Source organism: Hydra vulgaris, chromosome 08 (genome assembly GCF_038396675.1).
Source record: "Hydra vulgaris chromosome 08, alternate assembly HydraT2T_AEP".
NCBI classification, from domain to species: domain Eukaryota; kingdom Metazoa; phylum Cnidaria; class Hydrozoa; order Anthoathecata; family Hydridae; genus Hydra; species Hydra vulgaris.
In genome coordinates, this window is record NC_088927.1 from 5,358,218 (window position 1) to 5,384,266 (window position 26,049).

The 26,049-nt window shown below is 29.8% G+C and overlaps 1 protein-coding gene across 2 annotated transcripts in view; it reads right to left on the reverse strand.

Annotated features, from left to right (window-relative positions):
- The window catches only part of LOC100211796 (L-threonine ammonia-lyase), a 71,934-nt gene that overhangs the window by 10,493 nt on the left and 35,392 nt on the right, over positions 1-26,049 (reverse strand). For both annotated transcript variants that reach the window (XM_065802537.1, XM_065802538.1), the window contains exons 4-10: positions 18,576-18,621; positions 18,251-18,492; positions 17,914-18,076; positions 5,462-5,558; positions 5,308-5,383; positions 617-742; positions 285-452 (exon numbers count right to left, since the gene is read on the reverse strand). In XM_065802537.1, coding sequence (XP_065658609.1) covers positions 285-452; positions 617-742; positions 5,308-5,383; positions 5,462-5,558; positions 17,914-18,076; positions 18,251-18,492; positions 18,576-18,621 — 918 coding nt within the window. The remainder of the gene's footprint in view (positions 1-284; positions 453-616; positions 743-5,307; positions 5,384-5,461; positions 5,559-17,913; positions 18,077-18,250; positions 18,493-18,575; positions 18,622-26,049) is intronic.

Genomic DNA, 26,049 nt, shown 5'->3' on the forward strand with positions numbered 1-26,049 from the left:
TCTTTGTTAATCTTTAATCAACTTATCTTTGTTAAACTTTGCAATCTGGAACTATTATTGAAAACATACAGAAAAGTTTTTTTTAAATCTTGAACATGTGTTACAACATAACATCATAATATAACATTCTATAATCAGTGGATAAAAGATTTAAACTTGTATCAAATAAAACTCAAAACTTGTTCGCATTTTGACCCAACTGATACACAGTCCTTAATTGAACTATTATATGTACTGTGACATATTTGAAGTATACAATATTTTTAAAATAAAATTTTTAATACCTTGCACCATGTTCTGCTAGCAATTTAGTAAGCTCCACCAAACCACCCGGTCTGTCTGATATTACAGCAGAAAACCTGACTAAGCGACCATCAGCAGCCAACCCACGCTCAATAACTCTTCCAAGAACAGTTGAATCAATATTTCCACCACATAGTAGAAAAACAACTCTTTGAAAAAAAAATCAATTGATTTTTTAAACAACTAAATCTAAACTTTTTAAACAACTTAAAAACAGGTAATAATAATCTAATATAACTAAAAAGAAATAATATAAATAATTATTTAACAAAAAATAAAAATATTTAGTCAACCACAAATTATAATATTATACCTTTTTCCCTTTAAATGGGATAATTGACCAGAAAACGCAGCAGCTAATCCTGTTGCACCAGCACCTTCAACTACACATTTTTCATTCTCAACCAAGCGTAGAACTGCCATAGCAATGTATGACTCGCTACAAATAAAATGTAATTAAAATTACTAACTACTCTACAAAAAATTACCACACAAATATTTTAATTTTATTTACTATTTATATTGGGTTCTTGCTTACCAATATATCATCAAAACATAAATAAAATCAGCTTATCCATGAATTTATTATTCAAAATAAGAAGTTTAAATATTTAATAAGCTTTACAAAGTTGATTTCTGTTGATTTGTATATTTTTTCCATTATTTATTCAAATATTCATATTGATATTATTTTAAATTGTCTTTAAATGCATATTACAGTGATACTTTAACTTAAGTAACTTTTTCTCAATTACGTAACTATAATAGATAAAATGAACTTATATTAAATACTTGTATCTATTTATTCTTATTCATCATTTTTCATTTTCAAAAAATAACTACTTGTAGTTTTAGCAGATGATTGTGCATAAATTTAGGTAAACCTATTAAATTTAAGTTGTGAACAAATTTATATTATATCATAATTATTATTATATATTGCATTTTAATTACCAGCATGTGCACACATATTAAAATATAGTAAATTTTTCTTTAGAAAACAAAAAACTTTTCACTTGTTACTTGAAAAATTGAAGAGCGTTCTAGAGAAAACTTTTTTAGGACTACGATGGTAATCTTGTCTGAACCACAAGCTGTAGAAGAGTTTAACTGAGAATTAACTATAGCATTGGGAGCTTAAGTGATTTGGATGTCTAACAATGAATTAATCTGTTTATCTGGAATAGCAGGAAGAGTATGGCCATTAGATTAAAAAGTCAAACTAGAGGAAAAGTTCTTTGCAAATAACTCTGCCTTATTCTGATGAGAACTAATAAGATCAGATCCATGAATTAGAAATTAAATGTTAGACATATTTAGTTAATGAAACTGTTGAAGACTTTCCTAAAGTCTCTAGAACCTAACATCTGAGATAAGATGTTAGGTTCTAGAGAATAACAAAACTTAACATCAGACAGGACCTATTTGCATTGACTTCTTGCAATAATAAAAGACATTTGTTCTCAAGAGAGATGTTATTGTAAAAAAGATTAAAAACAAAAAACAAAAACTGTTTAATATAGCAACTGAGCAAGAAGGTAAAAAACGAGCTTCCAAACCTGCTTGGATCCAGGAAGTTAGGTAAGATGCACATTTATGCACACATAATTATAGATATATATGAATATAAACATATGTTTGCTATTTATTTAGATGCTAGCATACACTATCCTTACATATTTATATAAACTTTAGTATTTATATTGTGTACTATTTGCCGAAAGAGAAGATGATCAGATGGATGTGTGGTGTGACAAGACAGGAAAAAGAGGTGTAGTTAGATAAAGATAGAAAAAAACTTTTTATTGAACGTTTGTCTGAGAAGATTTAAGTGATTTGGGTATCAGCAAGTAGAGAGGTAGCAGCTTCAGGAGAAACTTGTAGTGATAAAAGTGAAAAATCTTGGAGAGAATGCGCTACATACTGTATGAACGAGCTTTAGTTAGGAAGTTAGCTTTAGGAAAGAAAATACTTGAGATTATAAGTTTATATTATAAAACGGCATAAAAGGGAAAGGCAAAAGATTGGTGAAGATTGATGAAGAATAAAGACACAATTGAAAATATTAACACAGTAGAAAAGTACAATAGCTATTACACATTTTATTTCATCAACATGACAGTCGTACACTGATAAGAAAGAACCTTGGAATTCTCCACAATTAAGAGAGGCAGTTAAACATAAACGCAGCCTTTGGGAAAAATACGAAGCCGCTGAGATTTTGACTTATAATTTAAATTATAAGAAAACTATAAGAGATATATTGCCAGAGGTTTCAAGTCTGATCCCAAAAGATTAAACAACCACGTGAAACATAAACATATCAAATACACAGTTAAATCAACAAAGTTGAAAATGGCCATATAACCACAGACAAAATGTTATTACCAAGTATTTTTAGCAATTACTTTCAATCTGTATTCGGTTTAAAACCCGTAAATGATAAACTGCCGGAGTTCAAAAAAAGAAATCACAACTTGTGACATGAAAGGTTACAATATTGAACTCAATAATGTCCAACGCAGGCTGAAGTGCCTTAAAGAATTCAAATCAATAGATTTTGATGGGCTTCATCCAAGAGTACTAGAATTATGCACAACTAACTTCATTACACCTTTTACACTAGTTTACCGTAAATAGGTTAAAAAAAGTATTGTTCCAGACCTCTGGAGAAGATCAAACATTACGCCTATTTTAAAGAAAGGGTCCAGAAAAAAAGTAACTACTATTCTATTTCACTTACATCTGTACCCTGTAAAGTCTTTGAAAGCTGTCCAAAAGTCCAAAAGAGGCTGGGTCACAAATCTACTTGAAGCGGAAGATATCTTAACCAATGGTGTTCACCAAGGTAATGCTATCTATGTAATTTACACTGACTTTAGTAAAACATTTGATAAGGTATCCTGTTGTGGACTCCTGTATGAACACAAAGCATACCGCATTAGTGGGTTATAACATGTTGATGATTGTAAATTTATGGGAGTTATCAAATCAAGAGAAGATGCTGTTCTCTTGCAAAATGCGTCAACAAAGCATTAGACTGGTCAAAAATATGGCTCTTGCTATTCAACACAGACAAGTGTAAAGTGATGCATGTAGGCAAAAAAGCAAACAAATCCACACAAAACTACACAATAGAAAAAGAAGTTAATACACATCATCAACTACAAATCACTACCGTTGAACATGACCTCGATGTGCTTGTTTCAGACAACATCAAAGTCAAACAATAGGTTCATTTGGCAAGATCAAAGCGAACGTAATGCTCGGAAAGCTCAAAAATTCGTTTAGAAGCGTGCTGCTTTGGAAAATACTCTACACTACTTATGTTTAATGTGGTCACCACATTTTAAATGTGATTAAGTGAGATTCAACAAATCCAACACACAGCAACTTATGTAATTACTGAACTCAAACATCTTTTTTACAAAGATAGACTCAACATTCTTAAAAAGCCACTCTGAAAACCAGAAGAAAACGTGGAGATCTTATACAACAGTGTAAAAGAATACATGGTGTCAAATAACTAATGCCGGCTGGACTAAAAATTTTCGTTTTTTTAACCTTATATAAAAAAAAAAAAAGCAAAAAAAAAAAAATGGTTATTACATATTCATACAAAATTGTCTGACAAGAGATAAAGCTGATAAACACCTAAGGCAATCTAAAAAAAATGTATTAGAAAAACCATGCAAAGAGAATTTTGTTGTTTCTTACAGATATTTTTAAACTGGAAAAACTATGATGTACTAAAAATTCAGCATCAGTTTAATAAACCAATATTTACTCAATCAGCATTGATATCAACTTTATTTTATTTATTTTCTGGCCAATTGCTTTTTTTTTTGGATATTCTAAAAACAATTATATAAACCAAACACATTAATTAGGAATTTGAAAAAAGTCTTAATCTGGTTTGGATGCAAGTATTTGTTTATTAAATTCTAATAATGCCCAATACATTATTAGTTTTGTACACTAATATATAAATGCTTTTTAATTTAGAGAAAGAACTTCAAATATTTTTTAAATATTTGATACATTTTGGATTCTAGTAATGCCCAATACATTATTAGTTTTGTGAAACTAATATATACATGCATTTTTATTTAGAGAAAAAAACTTCTAATATTATTTTAATATTTAATATTAATCTAACATTAAATCATGTTTCATATAATATTTAATATATTTTAATAGTCATTTAAATAATAAACGTCAGCCACAATTGTGTAATTAAAACATTGATTAATAAACATATGAGGTGATTGATAGACACTAAACAATATACCCTAACACAATACTTGACATTTTATAATATGGCAACCAGGGATGCGGAGTCCCAAAAAGACTCCGGCTTTATATCTCTACTTTTTCCAAGTCTGTAGTGTCCAGAAGCTCTAAACATGTTTATTGACTTATTATCTGCTATAGCAAAAAAATTCATGAGATTTAATGACTTGAAACTTATTGTTTTTAAGCCCGGAGTCCTGGAGTCCTTGCCGCCATTATACCTAAGGACTCCGGACTCAAAAAATGATTGTTCCTCTAACCTAAAAGTCTTAATTTTTTTCCTATTAGTAGTCCATAAACTTATTTATATTTTTAGAGCTCCTGGATACCAAAAACTAGGATAAAGTAATCTTTTTGTGACTTTCAAATCCGGAGTCCTTTTTGGGACTCCGCATCCCTGATGGTATAACTTTCTAACCAATCATAAGGGTATGATTGGTTAGAAAGTCAAAATAATTTTTAAATTCAGTTTTACTAAATTATTAAAATTGTGACTAGACACCACATCTAGTCATTGTGACTTGACTAAAGCATGATAATCTTCTTGACATAACTTATAAGCAAATAAATTCCCTGACTAAAAATCTGACAACTGACCTGACAAAAAAACTTGACAGGCTAATGTATTATAGCATCTTTTTTAATAAAAGTAATGAAAAAATTTTTTTAATGTAAAATTACATTTGCAATATTGCTTAATTTAAAACATACCTAACTGAAATGACTTTATCAACATATGGTCGAGCTGTAAAAAATGCATTTTCTCCAACTTTTGAAACACACAAACCTTTAAACAAAAAACAAATTCAACTTAATAACTTAAATGAAATAAAAACATTCTAAATAATTTATAAACAAATAATACCATCAGCTAAAGTCAATGATTGATCAGCATCTATTTTAACTGGTTTCCCCGCTTCTAAAGCAGCTTTAAAGCTTGCACACTTCTCGCTTTCAACACCCTAAAATAAATAAAAAAATTGTGTTTTGAAAATTTTTTTTGACACATCAATATTTCTACAGCAATTAAGATTTCCATATAATTTTTTTCCTTTAATAAGTTCAATCTCACAAAGAGAAATAAAAAGCAAAAGAACGAAAAAGAAAAAAACAAGTTTGTTGAAATTTGAAAGAGATAAGATTCCACAGATGAAAATCTACTTTAAAGACCATAAATATTTGTGAATGATATGTTTAAACATATGATTCATATGAAACATATGTTTAAACATATGAATCATAATGATTGTTTTTTTTTTATTAATATTTCAATCATGTTTTAAATTATTAGAGAACTGAATAAAATTTGACATTTGACAACCTTATCTTACCGACAGCTACATCAAAAATATAGGAACAAGCAATTCTTTGCTTTACAGGAACAAGCATTTCGCATCTTTCCTTAAGATAAATTAAAAAAAAATTTGAGTGGATATCCTCTCTGTTTAAAATGTAGTAGAATACTGTTAACTCTGACCCTGGATAAGTTGAACTCAATGATCTGCTACTTATAGAAAAATTGACATTTTGATCTCCTAATATTAAATCTGGTTGATCAAATTTGATCGGCAGTAATTGCTCGTCAAACTTTAATAATAACTAATAAAAAAACATTTGAAATACAGAAAGTTACAAATATTAAATTAACATCAAAATTATATTAAAATGAATTATATTTTAAATTTAATTCATTTTAATTTAATAACAAACAACTTATTTAAAGTAAAACAATTAAAAAAAACAAAAAAAAACAGCAAGTTTTATTTTAATTCTAAATAAAATAAAATTGGCAAACAAACGTTTTATTTATTTTCTAAATAAAATAATTAAAATAAAAACGGCAAAAACAAAAACTAATTTATATTTTATTTTAAACGAACATCTTTAATAAAATACTTTAAAAAAAAAAGGGAAAGTTTTATTTTAATTCTACAGATAAAATAATTTATTTATATTCTAAATAAAACAATTGTTAATTTAAATTCTAAATAAAATAATTAAAGTTAAAAAAGCAATATCAATTTGATTATGTAAGGTAAAAAATGCAAACTTTTAACTTTTAGTAAAATTTAATAAAAAATGATTGTCTAAAAAATGACTTGATCATTTGGTTTATAATTTTTTTTATTTCAGTCGATTAATGTTGATCGGCAACCATTGAATAATTATTTTGAGCGCTGCTATAAGAACTCAACAAAGGAGAATCATCTGTGCCTATAAAAAGTAAAAAACAAACAAACTGCGAGAATAATGAGGATGCGAGTCTCCTTTAATGAGGATTTGGATAAAGCATGTTATATTGATGGTTAGATAAATGGAAAAAAAACAACCATATATTGTTTAAAATAATATCAGGTTTTTTATCATTTTATTTTTTCATTGATATTTACATACTTTTCAGTCATTTGTCTAAAAAATAATAAGCGTGGAACTCTTGATTCCATTGTATTGCCCCCCAAAAAGTCTATCAATCCAATTATTTTGTTTTAACTTGTTTAAAGTCCAATTGAAAAGCATTTCCCAAAAAAAGTATGTATTTGAAAGGTGAAAAATGTAGTGGAGGTAAGAATTAGAAAAGAATAAAGAGTAAAGAATAAAGAGTAAAGAATTAAGAGTAGGAGTACCAGACAAAGAAAATGAATTCTTTCCTGCACGAAATTCAATTGATCAGTTATGTTGTCGTGATGATAATCTTGTTCTGGATGATTTTAGTTACAAAGATATGCTAAGGATTGATAATGACATTTCGGTTATTGGAGGAGTAATGACAGAAAAAGAAAATGAAGTTACTGATGAAACTGTGACAAAGCCAACAACTGAAGAAGTTTGTAAAGCACGTGTTGTATTGATAACTTTTTGATGACTCAGAGTGGTTAAATTAGAATAGTAGCTTCAAATGTTTTTATAGTTGTCTGAAAAAGAATTGTGCAACTCACTAAAACCAACATCAATTTTGGACTTATGACGCAATTGCTAATTTAAGAAATTTTAATTTAAAAAATTTAATATGTTTTAATACTTTTATACAAAAAACAAGAAAAGAAAGAAGTTAGTTTATATTAAATATTAAAAAAAATGTAATGTTTAATTTAGTTATTTAATATTAAAAAAAACATTCCATAGTATATTTACATAAAGTTAATTTTTCAATTGAACTCATTTTGTGTTAATTTATTATATTGCGGTAGTTTATAGAAATTAATGCCATTAAAAAAATAAAAAATAAATAGAATTTTATGATGTCAAATTAACAATAAGCTAAAGCATTTTTTTAAATTTTTTTTCCAGTTTTAACTTTTTAAAAAATATTTAAAAATTAAAATTGGAAAAATCTTTAAGAAAAATTATATTTCCGCTTAGTGACGCATTAGTGCACTACCTCAGCCTTATTCTGCGTAGTGTACTGCTTCATCCTTGTCAACTTCCTTTTCCCCTCAATCTGTCTACCTCAAGTTTCTATATACTGCTCGGCCCGCGTCTTATCTGATTATAAATAATAATAACTATTCATAAATATATTTTCTTGTATATTTTTATTAATAGTTCAAAGTAAGCATAAACCGATTCTTTGCATATCTATTAACTAGAAATATAAGGTTTCATTATACAATATCTCTATAACTTACAGCTATAGGTAATCAAGAGGAAAGAATGTCATATATCCACTTGTCATATATCTAACATTTTTGAGTCTGGTTTTTTTAAGTTTCACTATAAATATGGCGACCAACTGTTTGGCTTCTAAACCACTTATACTCAATTAATCAATATTATAATACAGTTTTGTAATAATGATTCTTTGTTTTTAAAGTGAGTAACAAATAAAATAAATAATTTATTGCAAAAATGAAACTCTATTTAATTACTTTACCAGGGATTTTGTTGTAAAAGCAAAGATTATTTTAGGTTTTTAAGTAGCATTTATTAAAAAAATTGCATTCATTTATTAAAAAATTGCAATCATTGCACTTTCACTTGCCTTATAAAATAAGCTTTAACGTACATTAAAAAAAGATTTAACCTACAGTAGGGTTATGACATTTTCACATTTTTTAAAATTTAACGTGGTCCCAGCACTAAACAACAAGCAATAGTGCCAATATATATAATATAGTACAATTTTACCTTTTCTTTTCAAAAACCTTCCCCAGGAAACAGATTTAAATATTTCATTAGACATGCGCCACTTCTTTGGAAACTATTAATTCTCCATGAATATTTGCTCTTTGGTGAATTATCTGTTTCCGCTTTCAGTTATTGGATGTTTTTTTCAGTTATGGGATTGTTTTCAGTGTGTTTACTATCAAGTTACCTTTTCTGGAAAATCTCATAAATGAAGAGCCGAGAAGATGTTGGAAAAAATTCTGGTACCTGAAGAAAAAACTTGACAGTATACCAAAAGAGTGTCTCACAAAGGAAATTGTTACCAACAAAGTTGAAGGCTTAACAAAGTTGAAGGCTTATCTAGAATGCCCAGTTGAAGGCTTATCTAGAATGCCAAAAGAAATTATTGGAAGGTATTAATTTCTTTCAAGAGATGTTAAATCAAGAAATGTTAGAATTGAAGTGATAGCTGATAAATTGAAGAAATTATGGGAAAAGTTGAAGTATAAATTTAAAAAAGATTTTATAAAATGCAGATTAAATCACAAGGAGAAGTTGGTTATGCAACAACAATACAAGTTAAAGTGCGCTCATCAAAAATTGACAGAGGAAACACCTAAAGCAGTAGTGCATGTAATCATCCTCCTTCAAATAAAAATGTAGAATCTGAAATTGCTTCCAATTTATCAGAATATCCAGAAAATTTTGATGATGATATTGGCCCCTCCCTTTCTAAAAAAAAAAAAGATCAAGCAATATTCCACTACAGAAACTGCAGTACAACTAGTGAAAAAGACTAATTCAAGTTCCTCTTAATCAGCAAGAGTTTGTGAACTATCTGACCAAGGTATTGATTTGATATTGCTCTGCACTTTGATGGCAAGAAAATTAACAAGCAAGAAATGTAAGTTAGTGTATCGAAAAAACCAGCACTGTGAAGTTTGTATATCAGCACTAATTCTTAGTGATGGAAAAGTATTAACAATATTTAATAGAATAATTGAGATGTTAGACCAATACCATTAAAGTTATAATCTGTCATATGACAAGTGTCAATACTGCAGTGAGAAATGGAGTTGTTGTACATACCCAACAGAAATATAAAGAAAATGGCATTCCTATACCTCAGTAAATAGGATGTCAACATCAAGATTTGGATTTAGTCCTAAAGCAATCAGTTAACCAAACTCTTAATGGAAACACGGCATCTCCCAATATATCATATAATTATGAGGAAGAACTCAGTGAGAACTTTGCAAGTCTTATAAATAACTTTCGACAAAGTGATGCAAAAATAAAATTAAAAAACATTTGATGGCACAATGTTAAGCAGTTTTTATATGAATTAGGAAATGCTTACAGATAATAGAAAGAACATGGGTTATTTCCTTTCTTTACTTTTAAAGCATTACCTTGTGTATGTAATGCAAGGTGGAAATCTAGAGCAATATATGCCTTACTTGCTTTTCTGCTACTTCCAGACTGTCGTGAACTGCTTGCTAATATTTGTGAATTATTTGGTGGAACTTGGTTTGAGGTTTGGTTCAGTGATCATTTTTATAAAGAAGACAATTATGAAAAATTGGACAACGGTTAAAGAAACACAAAGCACAAACAATTTTTAGGAAACATTGGAATAGAGACAATACAACAATTGAAACATAAATGAAGTAACATTTTTGCCACAAGAACAATTAAAATCATGCAAGAAATAACGTGTAAAAGTACTTTAAAAAATCAATTTAAAGTTTTTTTATCAACTAAGTGAATCTATTTTATGATATTAGTTAATTAATATTTCTGAATTGTGTTTTATATTATATTATAGTCATAAATAAAAACTTATCCAAATTTTACTATGTGGAAATATTTTCAAAACAGTTTTTTTAGATCCTAGGTAAGGTATTTAAAATAAAATCATAAATGAATGTTAATTTTAGTGTTTCTATACCAAAATTCATCTTACGGAACCATGGTCATATGAGGTTGCAAAAACTCTAATGTATAGTCTTAGAATAGGTATCTTTAGTCAAAAAAATTGAAAAAAAATTGTAATAAGCAAATCTTTTTTTTTTTAAAATAAAATTTTATTATTAAAAATATTTACAAATTTATTTTTATATTTTTTACTAATACTTTTTAATAAAATTGAACTAAATTGTCTTTTTTTTTTCTTTTTATCTCAATTTATTTCATTTGTAAATAGCACTTTATATGTTATGATTGTCATTCAAACTTCTGTGACAAATTTTTTTACATAACCGCCATTCAAACCTTTCAGTGGTTTTTATAACATAATTTGTTACTTTTATGTACACTAGGGTTATGATTTTTTTAATTTTTGTTACAGATAAACTGTCCATAGTTTAAAAACCTGAGAAATTGATAAGTAATATTATAATTTCATAGTAATTTCGAATTAACCCCCCCCCCTGATCACACACAATTAAGTTATGCTATTAAAATTATTGTGTTGTTTTTATGACTATTGTTGAAGTATTTGATTTTAAATAAAATATAGAGCATAAAAAACACCCAAGTATAACTATTTTTTGTGCTTGTGTAATATGTTGCTTAATATGAACTGAAATATTAAACAAATACAGAAAATAAGTAGTATTTATGAGTTTTATGTCTTAATCTTAGTTATGTATATTTTACATTTCATTGTCTTTTTAATTAATTTTATGTTAAATACAGTAACTTTTTAAGGAAAAATATTTATAAAAACTAATATTTAAGCATAGAATATTACTAACATATATAATCTATGCATTTTAAATTTTTCTAATATATCAAATAAATATAGCAAAACTGTTGTTGACAAATGATCAAGAATATGGACAAAAAATTTAGTTTTATTTAAAAAACATATAACACCAAGAACTTCTAGAAGAGGTAGAACTTGGTCAACCTTTCATTGAAAAACCATTAAATTCATTTAATAGAATGCTTAAAAAACCTTTTATTATTGGACGTTACAACTACCTGGCATCAATGGAAAAAAGCAGAAAAGAGTAAAGTTAGTTGCTATCGAAATATGTAGATCATGGAACAAAATCAACTTTCCAAGAATTTCTGAAAATTCTGTTGGAAGAAAAATTGCAAAGGTTATAGAAAAACATAACAAGTATCTTAAAAAGCCTGGCAAAAAGGAAGAATGCTCTGTTTTTAGAAATTTTTTTGATATAACCAATATTAAGGTCATGTGACTTAGTCTAGAAAATAAAAATTTTTACAACATACAATTTTTTTTTTTTTTGTTATTCACCTCCTCAAGGTCGATAAAGCCACTACAGATGAGGAAGCTACTTAATAGTGGTTATAACCCTCTCTCAACTCTCTAACTCCGAAACACGAACCTTGACGAACAAGGCCGCGGGGAAACAAGTTGAGCACGGCACTACCAGGGATGTGGTGGGGATCGAACTCAGAACCTCTCCCTTATGAAGCGAGCGCTTTACCACTACACCACTACCGCATTTATTAATTTCAATCACTACCGCATTATTAAGTTCAGGAGAAGTTGGTCATAGTACTAACACCCAAGTGTCATTACATCCTTCAAAAGTCAGAGTTTTAATGCAAAAGATAAAACTTCAACAAGCAAAGTAAATAATTTTCCAGTTAGCAGTTCAACTGCATCGGAAGAAACTGGTTCAGATTTGGATTCACAAGCCAATTACAAACCAATGGAAATTAAAAAATCAACAAAGAAAGTATACAATAGAACCAAGTTAGCATCTAATCTTATGATAACTAAATCTTTAAGTACAAATAAATCAGCTAGAATCTGTAAAAAGTTATATAAAAAAGGTATTGAAATAAAAACACAGACAAAAGGTATTGATATAGAAACTCAGAAAGTCATATGGAGATCAACTATAAGGCAAGGGGAACGAAAGAAGAAAACTATTACTAAAATAGTACAAGAAGAACATTTTGGAAAAAAAAATAAACAAGACTGAGTACCAAGTTGTGATACTTCAAAATGAGAATAATAAAATCACTTTAGGAACTGTTAAATGTGAAAGTGGAAAATCCCATGATATTTTTGAAGCATTAAAAAAAATTGCTAAATGATTTTGATGCATGGAAATGTATTACAATAATTATATGTGACACAACAGCAGTAAACACAGGAAAATTAAAAGGTATAGTTGTAAAAATACAAAATGAAATGGAAACAAGAAGCTTTACTAAACCACAATATTTAGAATGTCAGCATCATATACTGGATCTTATTTTAAAACACGTTTTGGATCATTTTGTAAATTATAAATTTGTAAAATATTTAACCAAAAATCATGAAAATCTTCAAAAAAAAATTATACATATGAAGCTGAGCCTAATTATTACATAAACCTAGGATGATGAGATGACTTCAAATTCCTTTATGAGTTATGTGAAGCTTTTAGTTACTTCAAGAAATAAAAAAGACTACCAAAAATTAAGTGATCTAAACTTCCTCCATTGCACAGTGCAAGATGGAACTCTAGAGCATCAGATGTTCTTATTGCCTATTTTCTTATACCAACATGGAGGTGTGAACTTGAAAGTACAGGAACCTGTATTGCAAATCCGTGGAAAAAACATTGGTTCAGCAAACAACTACTTGATGATAAATTGTATGACCATATGCTAGATGCATTGACTGAACTTAAGCGTACAGCTGCTTTAAAGTGCTTTATGAAACACTGGAGCAAAGTAGAGCAAAGTAGAGCAAATGTTTGTCCTTGGAATATGAAGTGCACTTCATATTCCAAGGACAAACATCATTGCTGAACGTGGTGTTAAATTGATAGATGACCTCCTTAAAAATTCAAAAAAAATGGGAATGTGCTAAGGTAAAACTTATTGGAAAGAATAACCTGTGAAGCATTTAACTAACTTGCAGAAAATAATAACTTTTATTGATCCACTTAGGTGACATGTAGTTTTTAAATACTAAATATAATTTACAGTTTTTTTTTTTTTTTTAAATACTAAATATAATTTACAGTTTGTTTATTTTTGTGGCTGTTTATAAATGTATGAGAAATGAGCTTTACATGTCCTTGTGTAATATATGAAAAATCATATTATTAACTAGAGGGATGGGGGGGGGGGGTTAATATTTGAATATTTTTGCAACAAGATAATCAGTAAAACCAGTTTATTTTTATCAATTACTCAACATTTCTCAGGTCGTAGAAGTATGGCCACAACAGATTCAAAAAATGTTATAACCCATAAAATGGGTTAAAAAATACATAAAATAGCTTAACGTGTTCGTAAATTGCGAGTAGCATAACGGTTTAAAACAAGACCTGAGTTCCTAATTAAAAGAAAATTATTTAAAATTTTTCAATTTTGAATTTCAGGGTCAAAAAAACATGTTTTAGATAATTTTATGAATACTCTACATCTGGTAAGAGACCTTAATTCATTTTTACAGGATGTGAACTGTATAGAAAACTGACTCATACTTTTCTAAAACATTTTTTATTTATTGTTATAAAAAATAAAATGATTAAATAAATAAACATGCTTTAATGTTCAATAAAGAAAACTATCAGTTTGCAACTCTTTATTACTGGTAAACTAAGTTACAGGATAGAAAAAAAACTCCTGTTTTCTACATTTAAAATTTTTTTTTTTTAAATGCAAAAAAATGAATAAATGATGTCTTGTGTAAAAATTATTCAAAATTATTCAATGGTTCTTGAATACATAACATATATACTTATTCATTAGGAGCGTGACACTTAGTGTAGGTGAGGATGGTGACTAACTTAATTGAAAGGTGGAGGAAAACCTATATTCTATATTTTGCAAGTAGCTCTTTGTGTTTTACATCTATAGTTTATTTAATAAACATTTTAAACTTTAGGGCTAAAAAGCAGGATTGGTTGTTTTATTCATAGTTTCTTTTTACAAAATCTTTTTCTTTGTTTCTAAAATCAAAGCGTAACTATTTAATATTATGATAAACAGTGTTTACAATTAAAGTTAATTTTTGGATGTTCATTTATCATTGGCTAGCCCCAACATATTAAATATCAAAATAGTTGCTTGTTGAATGGTCAGACTAATTTATTTTCCATTTACTTGTTAAATGGTCAGACTTACTTATTTTTGCAATGTTGAAAGATTACAAACTTATTATTAAGTATTGGCGCATCTGCATGATCCCATACGTATGATTCAGTTGCTTTAAATTTTCTTTAGTGTTATTCATGTTATTTACATTATTCAACTCTTGTTCATTAAATGACATTTTGAAGTACAGATCTGTAAAAAAGTATGTGGACAAAATCAAAAAACTTGTTTTTTTTACATAAAACTAGTTCAAATCACAGTCTTTTAAATTATAAATGACATTTAATACTTTCCAATACTTAATTGTACTGTTCATAGTTGCAAATTAATCTTAAAGAGTGCTAGATTAAGAACTTTTTCACTTATAATATCCTGTAGCTATCGTAGCATGTCCAAAATTAATATTTGGTTGCATAACTCTTCACAGCTATTAAACCAGAGATACGTCGAGGCATGCTTTCAACCGAAGTATGCAATGTCTCCAAGTTGACTGTGTGATGCCAGTCACGCATTATTGCCTCTATCAGAGTGACTCCGCCTGTTGGCTTGGTGTTGCTGATGTTCCTTTTCAAGACCCACCACAGATTTTCGATTGGGTTTATGTCTGGTAACTGGCCTGGCCAATCATGCATCTAAATCACGCTGTGTTGTTGAAGCCAGGCTTTTAACACCTTTGAGCGATGACAAGGGGCACCATCATCTTAAAATATGAAGTCACCAGTTGGATACAGAGCTGATGCACTGGGTAGCATGCGTGTATTCAATATTTCCAAATACCTTTTTGAGTAGACTGTAGTGCCCTTAAGAACCACGTAGAGACGCCCTGGTCCAAAGAATGAAAAACAACCTCAAATCATTATAGTTTTGGGGTAATTAACAGTTAGAGCGATGCAACTTGGAAGCAGTCTCTCGTTAGCCCAACATCTGACATAAGTCTTGCTAGCCTGGACGCTGAATGTGCTTCATCAGAAAAGATGACCTGCAGCCAATTGCATATAAAGCACATTTTGTACAAAAAGCAGTGTAAAAAAACAAAAACATTACTGTCAACCTAAACATTAGTCATAATACTGTACAGTACTGCAATAATAATAAAACCGAGAATAAAAATAAAAATAAGATATAAAAATGGATCATGGACAAAGATATTCACAACATACTCAATTAGTCATGTCTAAAAATAGCTTAGTAATACTGTAGATTATGCACCTTTTTCCAGTCATCCACAGTCTAGTGCTTGTGTGCTCTTGCAAAATCCAGACATCTTTTCCTCATTGCATTGGTTTCTGGACAATACGATTGGTTACTGCATTGGTTACATTGGTTTGGTTTGCGATTGGTTACATTGCATTGGTTACTGGACAATACGATTTTAGACCATCTGCGATCAACTATCTCCGTACTGTACCTGAGCAGGCTTTTGTTCCTGTTGCTTCAAACCAATCGCTGGGCAGTTTAGTCAAGCCCTTGAATCAACCCAGAGTTGTAAGGTGAGACAAACACAATCAGCGCAACCAGAACTTATTCTAGGACATCCAGGTTGCTTCTTCGGTGTGGTTTGACCAGTATTTGCAAACTGTTTAATCACATTCCCTATACCACTCATCTTTCCATGACCCTTTGACTTTCAAAAATATTTCTAGGATAAAAGATATCAAAATATTACACTTTTTTCATAGTGTCCACATATTTTTTTACAGATCTGTATATATGTAATGAATACCATTATTTATTTATAAAAACTTGTATAAGCATTGACACTTATGAAAAATTAACAAATAAACAGCACTTAATTGAATATTAATTAAACATTTTTGGTTCATAAAACATAATTAAATACATCTATAATAAGGTGTTTTATAAGTTCTTTTCCGAAAGTGACTGTTTCCAAGTTACTGTTGCAAAAGAATTTTTTTTGACATAAATTTTAATTTTTTATCATTATTTAGTAAATTTTTATAGTTTATATTTTGTGATTCTGAAAATAACATTTAATTACAAACATTTTGGTACATAAAATTGTTTAATTTTTACAATTCTATTCATTTAACGAACGAATTTCTAAATTAGACTTTGAAATGTCGTTTAGCCAAAGCACTTGTTTTACAAATGCTACATTAAAAAGCACAAATTTTGTATGTAGTAAGCTTCACTTTCGAATTCAACTTGTGAAATGCTATATTTGAGAATGAGTACTTGCAAAATGAACATTACATTACATTTGGTTTAATTCAGTACAAAAAAAGTTAATTTCTTGATATCAATATCCTTTCTAAATAATTTTTTTTACCGGAATTTTACAAAAGGTTTACAACTCTTAAAGATAGATTCAGTATAACAATAATTTATATAACTATAAATTATTGTTATACTGAATCTATCTTTAAGACAGTTACATTATTTTTCTGTGAAGAAAATAATTTTTATATTATATAATATATAATATAAAAATTATTTTCTTCACAGAAAAATAATGTAACTGTCTTAAAGATAGATTCAGTATAACAATAATTTATAGTCTATTCAAAAAGATACAAAAATAACCCCAAAAAATTTCTACTAGAGTTATATTTCATGATATTTAAAACAATAGTAGCAGATTTATGTTGTGTTACAATAAGTTTGTTCAATGAAAAAAACCAAAATGTTTGTAGAAATGTAAATTAAAAAACAAATTTTTAATAACTAAGGTAAACAAATACTTTATTTGAAACTCAAAAATCTTTATTATTTCATCTATCAAAAACTAATTATAGATGAAATAGTAAACGATATCACTCCTTAGAATACTCTTTACTATTAGTCCAAATAAACATTGTCCTTAAGTCCCTTTGACCAAATAAAGAGAAAAATCTCACTATGATCTAAACTTTTGATAACAGACTTTAAATAATTAAATAATTTTCGTTTAGATAATAGCTTTGTTTTCTATTGTCTAAACTTTGGTAGTGCTGTATAATAAAAGTAATTGGTCTTTTGGGAGCACTTTGATAAAAATAATAAATTGAACTGTTTCAGACATACCTTTTTAATTATTACTAAAGAAACACTTCAAATAAAAAGATCAGAGAATTAATTACAAAAAATAAAAAAATATTTTATTAAATAAAAAAATATCAATGTTTAAATTACTATGACTTCGATATCAGGCTGAAGATTTTTAATAGCAACTGCACATCCTGCAATCAACCCTCCTCCTCCAATAGGTATTACAACTGCATCAATTCCATTAACATCCTCAACAATCTCTATGCCACAGGTACCTTGACCAGCCAATATATCGGGATGGTCATATCTAAAACAATACATAGTTGAACTTTTCTAAATATTTAAAAAAAAGTTTTATAATACAATGTAGCATTATTTTACGAGACATTGATTTATTGTTTCCTAAAATAAGGACAAGATTTTAATTATTTTATCAAAATTTAATGAAACTGATTACCATGTGTTTTGAAAAACAACTTACCCATTAATGTAAACACACCCTTTTTCTTGAACTATCTTTAAAGCAAACTCTTTAGCCTCAATAATATCTGATCCCACAGTATGAACAGTGGCACCATATTTCTTACATCTACTGATTTTAGTAATTGGAGCATTAGTAGGCATACATACAGTAACTGGGATATGCAATTCTTTTCCATGATATGCTAATGCTAATGCATGATTACCAGCTGATGCAGCTATAACACCAACAGCCTTTTGTTGCTAAATATTAAAAAGAGCAAAACATTGCAATAAAAAAAAAATTAAAGATTTTTATAAATATCAATAAGAAATGGCCATTATACCTTGGTTAACATTAATAAAGTATTTCTTGCGCCTCTTTCTTTAAAACTGTAAAAATAAAATTAATAAAATTAGTTTAAGCTGATCAAAACTTTATTTAAAATAAAAACTTGAATTGTTAAACAAAAAACAACTTCTTCAAAAAGAGTGTGTGATTTAAAAAGACTAAGGCAGTGTACCAAGCCCGAAAATTAAATTAAACATTTGCTTTGCCTATACTTCAGCCTCTAATATTTTACTCTAACCAAACTAAATTTAAAGCCATGTGTATTTTAACTTTCATGCCTGTCTATTTTGTTATTACATTTTTTTAACATTTGTTAAAGTTTACATATTTATATATTAAATTTGTTTCCATTATTCAATTACAACCTGAACCTATTTACAACCTGCTTCATGAACAGCCTGCCTTGTTTACAACCTGCTTCATGCCCTGCTGCCTTAAACAATATACATTTCAAGGCAAAAGCTAAGAGAAACCAACTCTGACTTGAAACACTCCTTGCCTTGGGACTCTTGGTTGATTAAAGGCTAGATAGTGTCTTGATAAAAATTCTTGGTTGATTAAAGAAAAGAGAGTGTCTTGATAAAAATAATTACCTTAAGCAGACTTTAAACGCATCCGGCTACTGTCTTGTAGAAGGCCTCCTAAGCAAAGACTTAAGAAGTAAACAGATTTTACGTTGACCAGCCTTGCACCACTTATTCATCTATTAGGCTGGCACAGATGTACTTATAATATTGTTTCCGTATTGGGTTGTCGAATGCTGGATCTTTTTAAACCATTGCATGGGTTTTGCTTGTGTCTCTTTATATGACTAGGCAACTCATTCTATTATCTCCTAATGAGGATACAGCTCTAAAACTCAGTTTTATGATTCTGAGGCCAGCTAGTAGTCAAGTTTCCAGAACGCTATAGTAGCTTTCAGAGGCTAATTCCATCAACTACTGTAAAGTATAAGAGTTCTTAAAGTGCCCTGTTGCGCATGGATGATGCCCCTGTTCAAACTTTTGGTGTGCATTTTCTAGTCACATTTAGCCCTTTCTTTCGGCTTAGGGTTTATTATTAGTAAAAAGGCAATTACTTGGACTATTAAATAATAAACTAAGTATTATCTGTGCATTAAGTCAAGTTCCTTAACAAAATAAAAAATGACTGAAGTACCAAAAACTATATAACACAAAAAACCATCGTCATCACCAAGTTCTCTAAATCTATCATTCACTAATATTTGTGGTTTTCAAAGTACCTTTTCTTATTTAGAGTATTATCTCTTACAAAGTTCACAAGACCTACTTGTTCTTTGTGAGACTAATTTGAGTTCAGTTGTCTCATCTTGTGATCTTAGTGTTGATGGTTATTTTCTTTTAATTCATAAAGACTCCAAGAGTCATATGCTTGGCCTGGGCATTTACATTCATAAGAACTCACTCATTTGCCAGGAAACAAGGTTTGAATCCACAGACTATTCTTGCATATGCTTTTGTTTAGCACCACTTCACTCCATCACCTTCCTCTTTGTTCAAGATTGCTATCCTTCATCGCAAGACTGCACTCTTTTCGATGTTATTTCTGATTATTTTGACCAAGCGTTTTCTCTTTATCAATCAGGTAATATCGTTGTTGTTGGTGATTTGCTTAACACACTGAATAGCTTAGCTCTAGTATCAGTGACACTGCAGGCATTAAGGCCCACAACATTTGCCTTTCCAAAACTCCAACACAAATAGTCAACTTTCTAAATCGCTTTACAGACAACCCAACTTATTTACCTTCTCTACTCGAGATGTGTCTTGCTTCTGATCCTAGTCAGTGCTTTGCTTCTCTAAATTCACCCTTCTGATCATGGTTTAATCTCTCTAAAATTATTATCTCATTCTTCTTCATCATCCAAATCTCCCTACAATCATACATCTTAAAACTACCTTAAAACTTACTGGAACCCTTTCCATAATTTTCTTTGTAATGGCTCTTGGGCAGAAATCTTTCATTTTCCTGCTGACCAATGTGCTACTTACATAACTTCTTGAATTCAGGCTGGCATGAAAATTTGTATTCCCTTTTGACAATTTTAAGTAAAGCCTCACTCTTCTCCATAGTTTTTCTATCATTGTTTAGCTGCAATTTCCAATTATTACCATTACTTTCATTTATATCAGCAAAACAATTCTACATAAAACAAAAGTCAGTTTATGATTGCTAGAAGCCATTGTAAAAAAGTTTTGTCTAATGCCAAAGCACGCTTTTTTAACTCATGAAATCTTTCCTCTCCCTGTCGACAAATGTGCTTCTTACATAACTTCATGGATTCAGGCTGGAGTGGAATCTTTTGTTCCCTCTCAATGATTCCAGGTCAAGCCTCACTCTCCTCCATGATTTTCCTCACACTGAGCTGCTGCAATTGCTAATCAAAACCTTTACTTCTATATCTATTATAGTCAGGTCAGGTTATCCTGCTACTGGTAAGATGTAACCCAGTACAATCTGCTTCATGCCCTGCTGCCTTGTAGGATACGCTTTTTTAGGCAAAGGCTAGGAGATGCCAACTCCAATTTAAAACACCCCCTGCCTTGGGGCTCTTGGTTGAGTTAAGCTTAGAGATGGTGTCTTGATAAAAATACTCATCTTGGGCAGATGTTAAATGCATCTGGCTACTGTCTTGTAGAAGGCCTCCTAGGCAAAGACTTAAGGGGTAAACAGATTCTATCTGTTGACCAGCTTTACACCCCTTCTTCATCTATTAGGCTGGCGTAGATGTATTTTTAATACATTGTTTCCAGTTTAGGATGTTGAATGCTGAATCTTCTTGACTCAATGCATGGGTTTTCATTGTGTCTCTGTTTTTATGACTAGGCAACTCATTCTATTATCTCATGAGGGTACAGCTCTAAAACTCAGTTTTATGGTTCTGAGGCCGGCTGGTAGTCAGGTGTCCCGAACTCTGTGGTAGCAAGTTCTTCAATCTGATTTTTACAATGTGTAAAGTACGAATAAATGAATAAAACTATAAAACACAAAAAATCATCATCACCAAGTTCTCTAAACCTATCATTCACTAATATTTGTGGTCTTCGAAGCAACTTTTTCTTCTGTTGAGTCTTATCTCTTGCAAAGTTCACCAGACCTACTTGCTCTTTGTGAGACTAATTTGAGTTCATCTGTCTCATCTTGGGATCTTAGTGTTGATGGTTATCTTCCTTTAATTTGTAAAGACTCCAATAGCCACATGCTTGACCTGGGCATTTACATTCGTAAGAATTCACATTTGTCACGAAACTAGGTTTGAATCCACAGACTATTCTTTCATGTGCCTTTGTTTAGCACCACTTTACTCTATTGCCTTTCTATTTGTTCTATAACGCTCTCCTTTATCTCAAGAATGCACTCTTTTTGATGTTATTTCTGATCATATAGACCAAGCCCTCTCTCTTTATCCATCAGCCAATATAGTTGTTGTCGGTGACTTTAATGATCACCACTCTGAATGGCTTGGCTCTAGTGTCAGTGATTCTGCAGGCATTAAAGCCCACAACTTTTGCCTTTCACAATCCCTAACTCAAATAGTCAACTTTCCAAATCACTTTCCTGACAACCCGAATCATTTACCTTCTCTATTCGACTTATGTTTTGTTTCTGATCTTAGTCAGTGCTCAGTTTCTCCACATTCACCCTTGGGTGCTTCTGATCACAGTTTGATCTCTCTAAAACTAATATCTCATTCTTCTTCATCACCTGAATCCGCCTATTATCGTACCTCTTACAACTACAGTAAAGCTGACTAGGATTCTTTCCGTGATTTTCTTCGTGATGGCCCTTGGGTAGATATCTTTCGTCTTCCTGTCGACAAATGCGCATCTTACATAACTTCGTGGATTCAGGCTGGCATGGAATCTTTTGTTCCCTCTCGACGATTCCAGGTCAAGCCTCACTCTCCTCCATGGTTTTCCTCACACTGTGCTGCTGCGATTGCCAATTGAAACCGTTAGTTCCATATGTATGAGCAATTTCATATTTAAAACAATTCTCCAGAAAACAGACATCTGTTTATTACTGCTAGAAACCATTGAAAAAAGGTTCGACTTCTGGAGATTCTTTAATAGTATCAATAATAAAGGCAAATCTTTAATTTCACCTCTCTTGTGTATGTTTCAGACTTTGCCACCTCACCTAAAGACAAAGCTGAATTGTTTGCTAAAAACTTTTCATCAATATCATCTCTTGATTCCACTAGTTGCGTTCTACCTGATATTGCCAAATAACAGGTTGATCCATTTCTTGACATTCGTATCACTCTAGCTTCTGTATCTAAAGAGATTTCCTGCCTAGAATCTTCTACAGTTTGTGGCCTGGACAACATACCTGTTATTGTCTTGCAGAAGTGTTCTCCAGAGCTGTCGTCTATACTCTCAAAACAATTTAACAAGTGCTTATCAGAGTCTTATTTTCCAGCCTGCTGGAAAGCGGCATCCGTTATCCCTATCTTCAAAAATTCTGGAGAGCGATCTGATTTGTCTAACTACCGTCCCATTAGTCTTCTTCCTATCATAAGCAAGGTTTTTGAATCTTTAATTAACAAACACTTAATTTCTCATCTTGAATCTAATAACTTACTTTCTGACCATCAATATGGATTTCAATCTTCTCGTTCTACAGCTGATTTGCAAACAGTAATAACTGATAGGTTTTATTGTGCATTAGATAAAGATGAAGAGGTTAAGGCCATCGCTCTTGGCATTTCAAACTCTTTTGATAAAGTTTGGCATGCTGGTCTTCTCCATAAGCTTTCTTCTTATGGTGTATCTGGCAACATCTTTAAGATTATTGAATCCTTCGTTTCCAATCGTAGCATAAAAGTTGTCCTCGATGGACAGCACTCTTCTTCTTATTCTGTAACTTCAGGGGTTCCTCAAGGTTCTATCCTTGGCCCTATACTCTTTTTAATTTACATCACATCTAAGGTGGCATTGTTTGCTGATGATACTACCATTTATTCACATTTATACACATCTAAGAGCATTATTATTGTTGCAATGTTAGATTGCGAACTAGCTTGTATAAATAGCCCAAGTGCTTTTGCTTCTTTTCATTCAGTATAACATGTTGATAAAGCTAGTAAAATTGGTTTATAACTTTTGAACATAGCTAGACAAGCTTGTATGGATGCAACAAGTTACACTTGGACACACCGGAACAATGGCTTCTAGTTCTTTGTAGAACATTTTTGCAGCAAAAACATGGCTAGTGTGCATTATTTGAAAGACTTCGATAGATTAACCTTTTTGCTGCGCAGTAAGTTTTGAAATTTTGTGACCACTTTGCGCATATATATTTCTGTGGTTGCAAGTTTATTCGTGTGACCTGCAGTCATCTGAGCATGATGCATGATTAAGCCAATGACGTTGCAAAATATCAAATTTGCAGGTTTGTACACACACGTTCGTAGACTTCCATACGTATACAATAAATAACGTAATAGTCATGTTAAGCAGGAAACTAATTTAAAACATGATGCAAAAATACTCGCTTGGAGCGTATGAGACATATTTTTTTTGCGAGTTTATGTGTGGAGCAGCAAAAGGGTTAAGCATAAAGATATCTTCCTCCATAATTATAGAAAAGTCCTTTAAAATGTGTTTAATACATAACAATAGTTTAGGACCTGTACACCCAAAACAAACACACAGTGGCACACCACCCTCAATGTAGGCTTTTAAACCTTCTTTTATACCAAAACTGATGCTGATTGTGTCAACTCAGGCAAAGCAAGCATTTTTAAATGACACATTAGCTCAAAATTATGTTAATGTGTAAATATGCATAAGCATACTATAGCTTGTTATATGCATGTATTTATTATATGCATGTTTGACTGCACGGTGTTGCAGACAAACATGCATATAAGTTCAATAATATCTAAAAATTATGAGTTCATTCCCAGTTATTCATGATTAACAAATGCGGGACTTGAAAGAAAGTTTTAATAACAAAGCAAAAGTTACTTTTTATAAATGTTTATTTTGCAAGGTTTTCACACAGCATCACCCAGACATTTGAGTCTTGTTTAGACATTTCATCAAAAACTTGTTTACTTTTTAAAGCTATAGTATGCCTATGCATATTTACGCATTAACATATTAACAAGTCCGGAGGGATGACCTGCAAATTTATTAGGGTTCTCAATAAATGCACGATTACTTTTTAAGGGACAAACAATATGCAAACTTTAAAAAACCAAACTTGTTTTGATGACAAACAACCAGCTTAAAAAAATAAGAAATCGAAAGCAAGTGGTCAATTTGGCCAGCTAACACATGGAACTGGCGGTCAATAGTTTTTCTGGACAGTCAAAATTTTTATTTTTTACTTTGTTTTAATTTGAATCCTAATATAAGTTCTTGAGAATTTTGTTTTTTAAATTTTTCTATTAAAAAAAAAAGTTTGATCACATTTAAAAAATTTATCACTGATTTTTTTTAAAATATCAAAACAATTAAAAAAAAATATTTTTAAAATGTTGAACACTCAATACAAAGAGAGATCATTTTATGAAATGCCACTAGAACAATAAGTTATTATTAATTTATTATTATGTTACTTAAAATGAAGTTTTTACTAAAAATGTATTTTTAAATATATGCTTATAGAATTTATATTGTTTATTCTATTCTAATTCTATTCTAATCTAAGTCTAATTTTCTACTGAATTTGATAATTCCCTATTTTGCATAAAACTAGTATAATTTAATTTTTTTTTTCTCTAAATAATTTTATGCATAATTTTATGTTCAGAAAAAATAAATGAATTGTAGAATTTTTCTATTCAACAGGTGGTTTTATCTCTGATCCTGCATGTGTTAGAAATCAAAAAGCTAGAAAAATAAATGAAAACATGGAGAGAAAAAACAAAGTACAGTTGGAAGTCAGAAATATTCTTAGTAACATACAAAAATTAAAATAATAATAAAATAATAACTTCAAAGTTTAAAGTTAACGACATTAAAGAAAAAAAATGATTGTGCATTTTTATTTCTCTGCTTATTAAAGTCATTTTAAAAACTGCAAATGTTAAAAACTGCAAATGTTAAAAACTGCAAATGTTAAAAACTGCAAATGTTAAGTAGATAACATTAATGTTATTAACTCTTCTTCACAAATACTATTTAAACTGATTATTTAATTCTAAGAAGTCAATTGTTTTATGAAACACAATTACAAAAATTATTAATGTTACATAAAACAAGATTTTTACTAAATATATACATATGTATATATTTTTCAAGACTCCTATTACCGAAAAAAAAGCGCAAACACACAATTAGTAATTATAAATTTCCCTATAAATTATTCATTTATAAATTGCAATTAGTGGTAAAAACTAACAAGAAAATAAATGAAAATATTTAAAGGAAAAAAAAGAAGACAAAGTACAGTTTAAAGGAAAAATGTTCTTAGATAAGTACAGCAGACACTATACA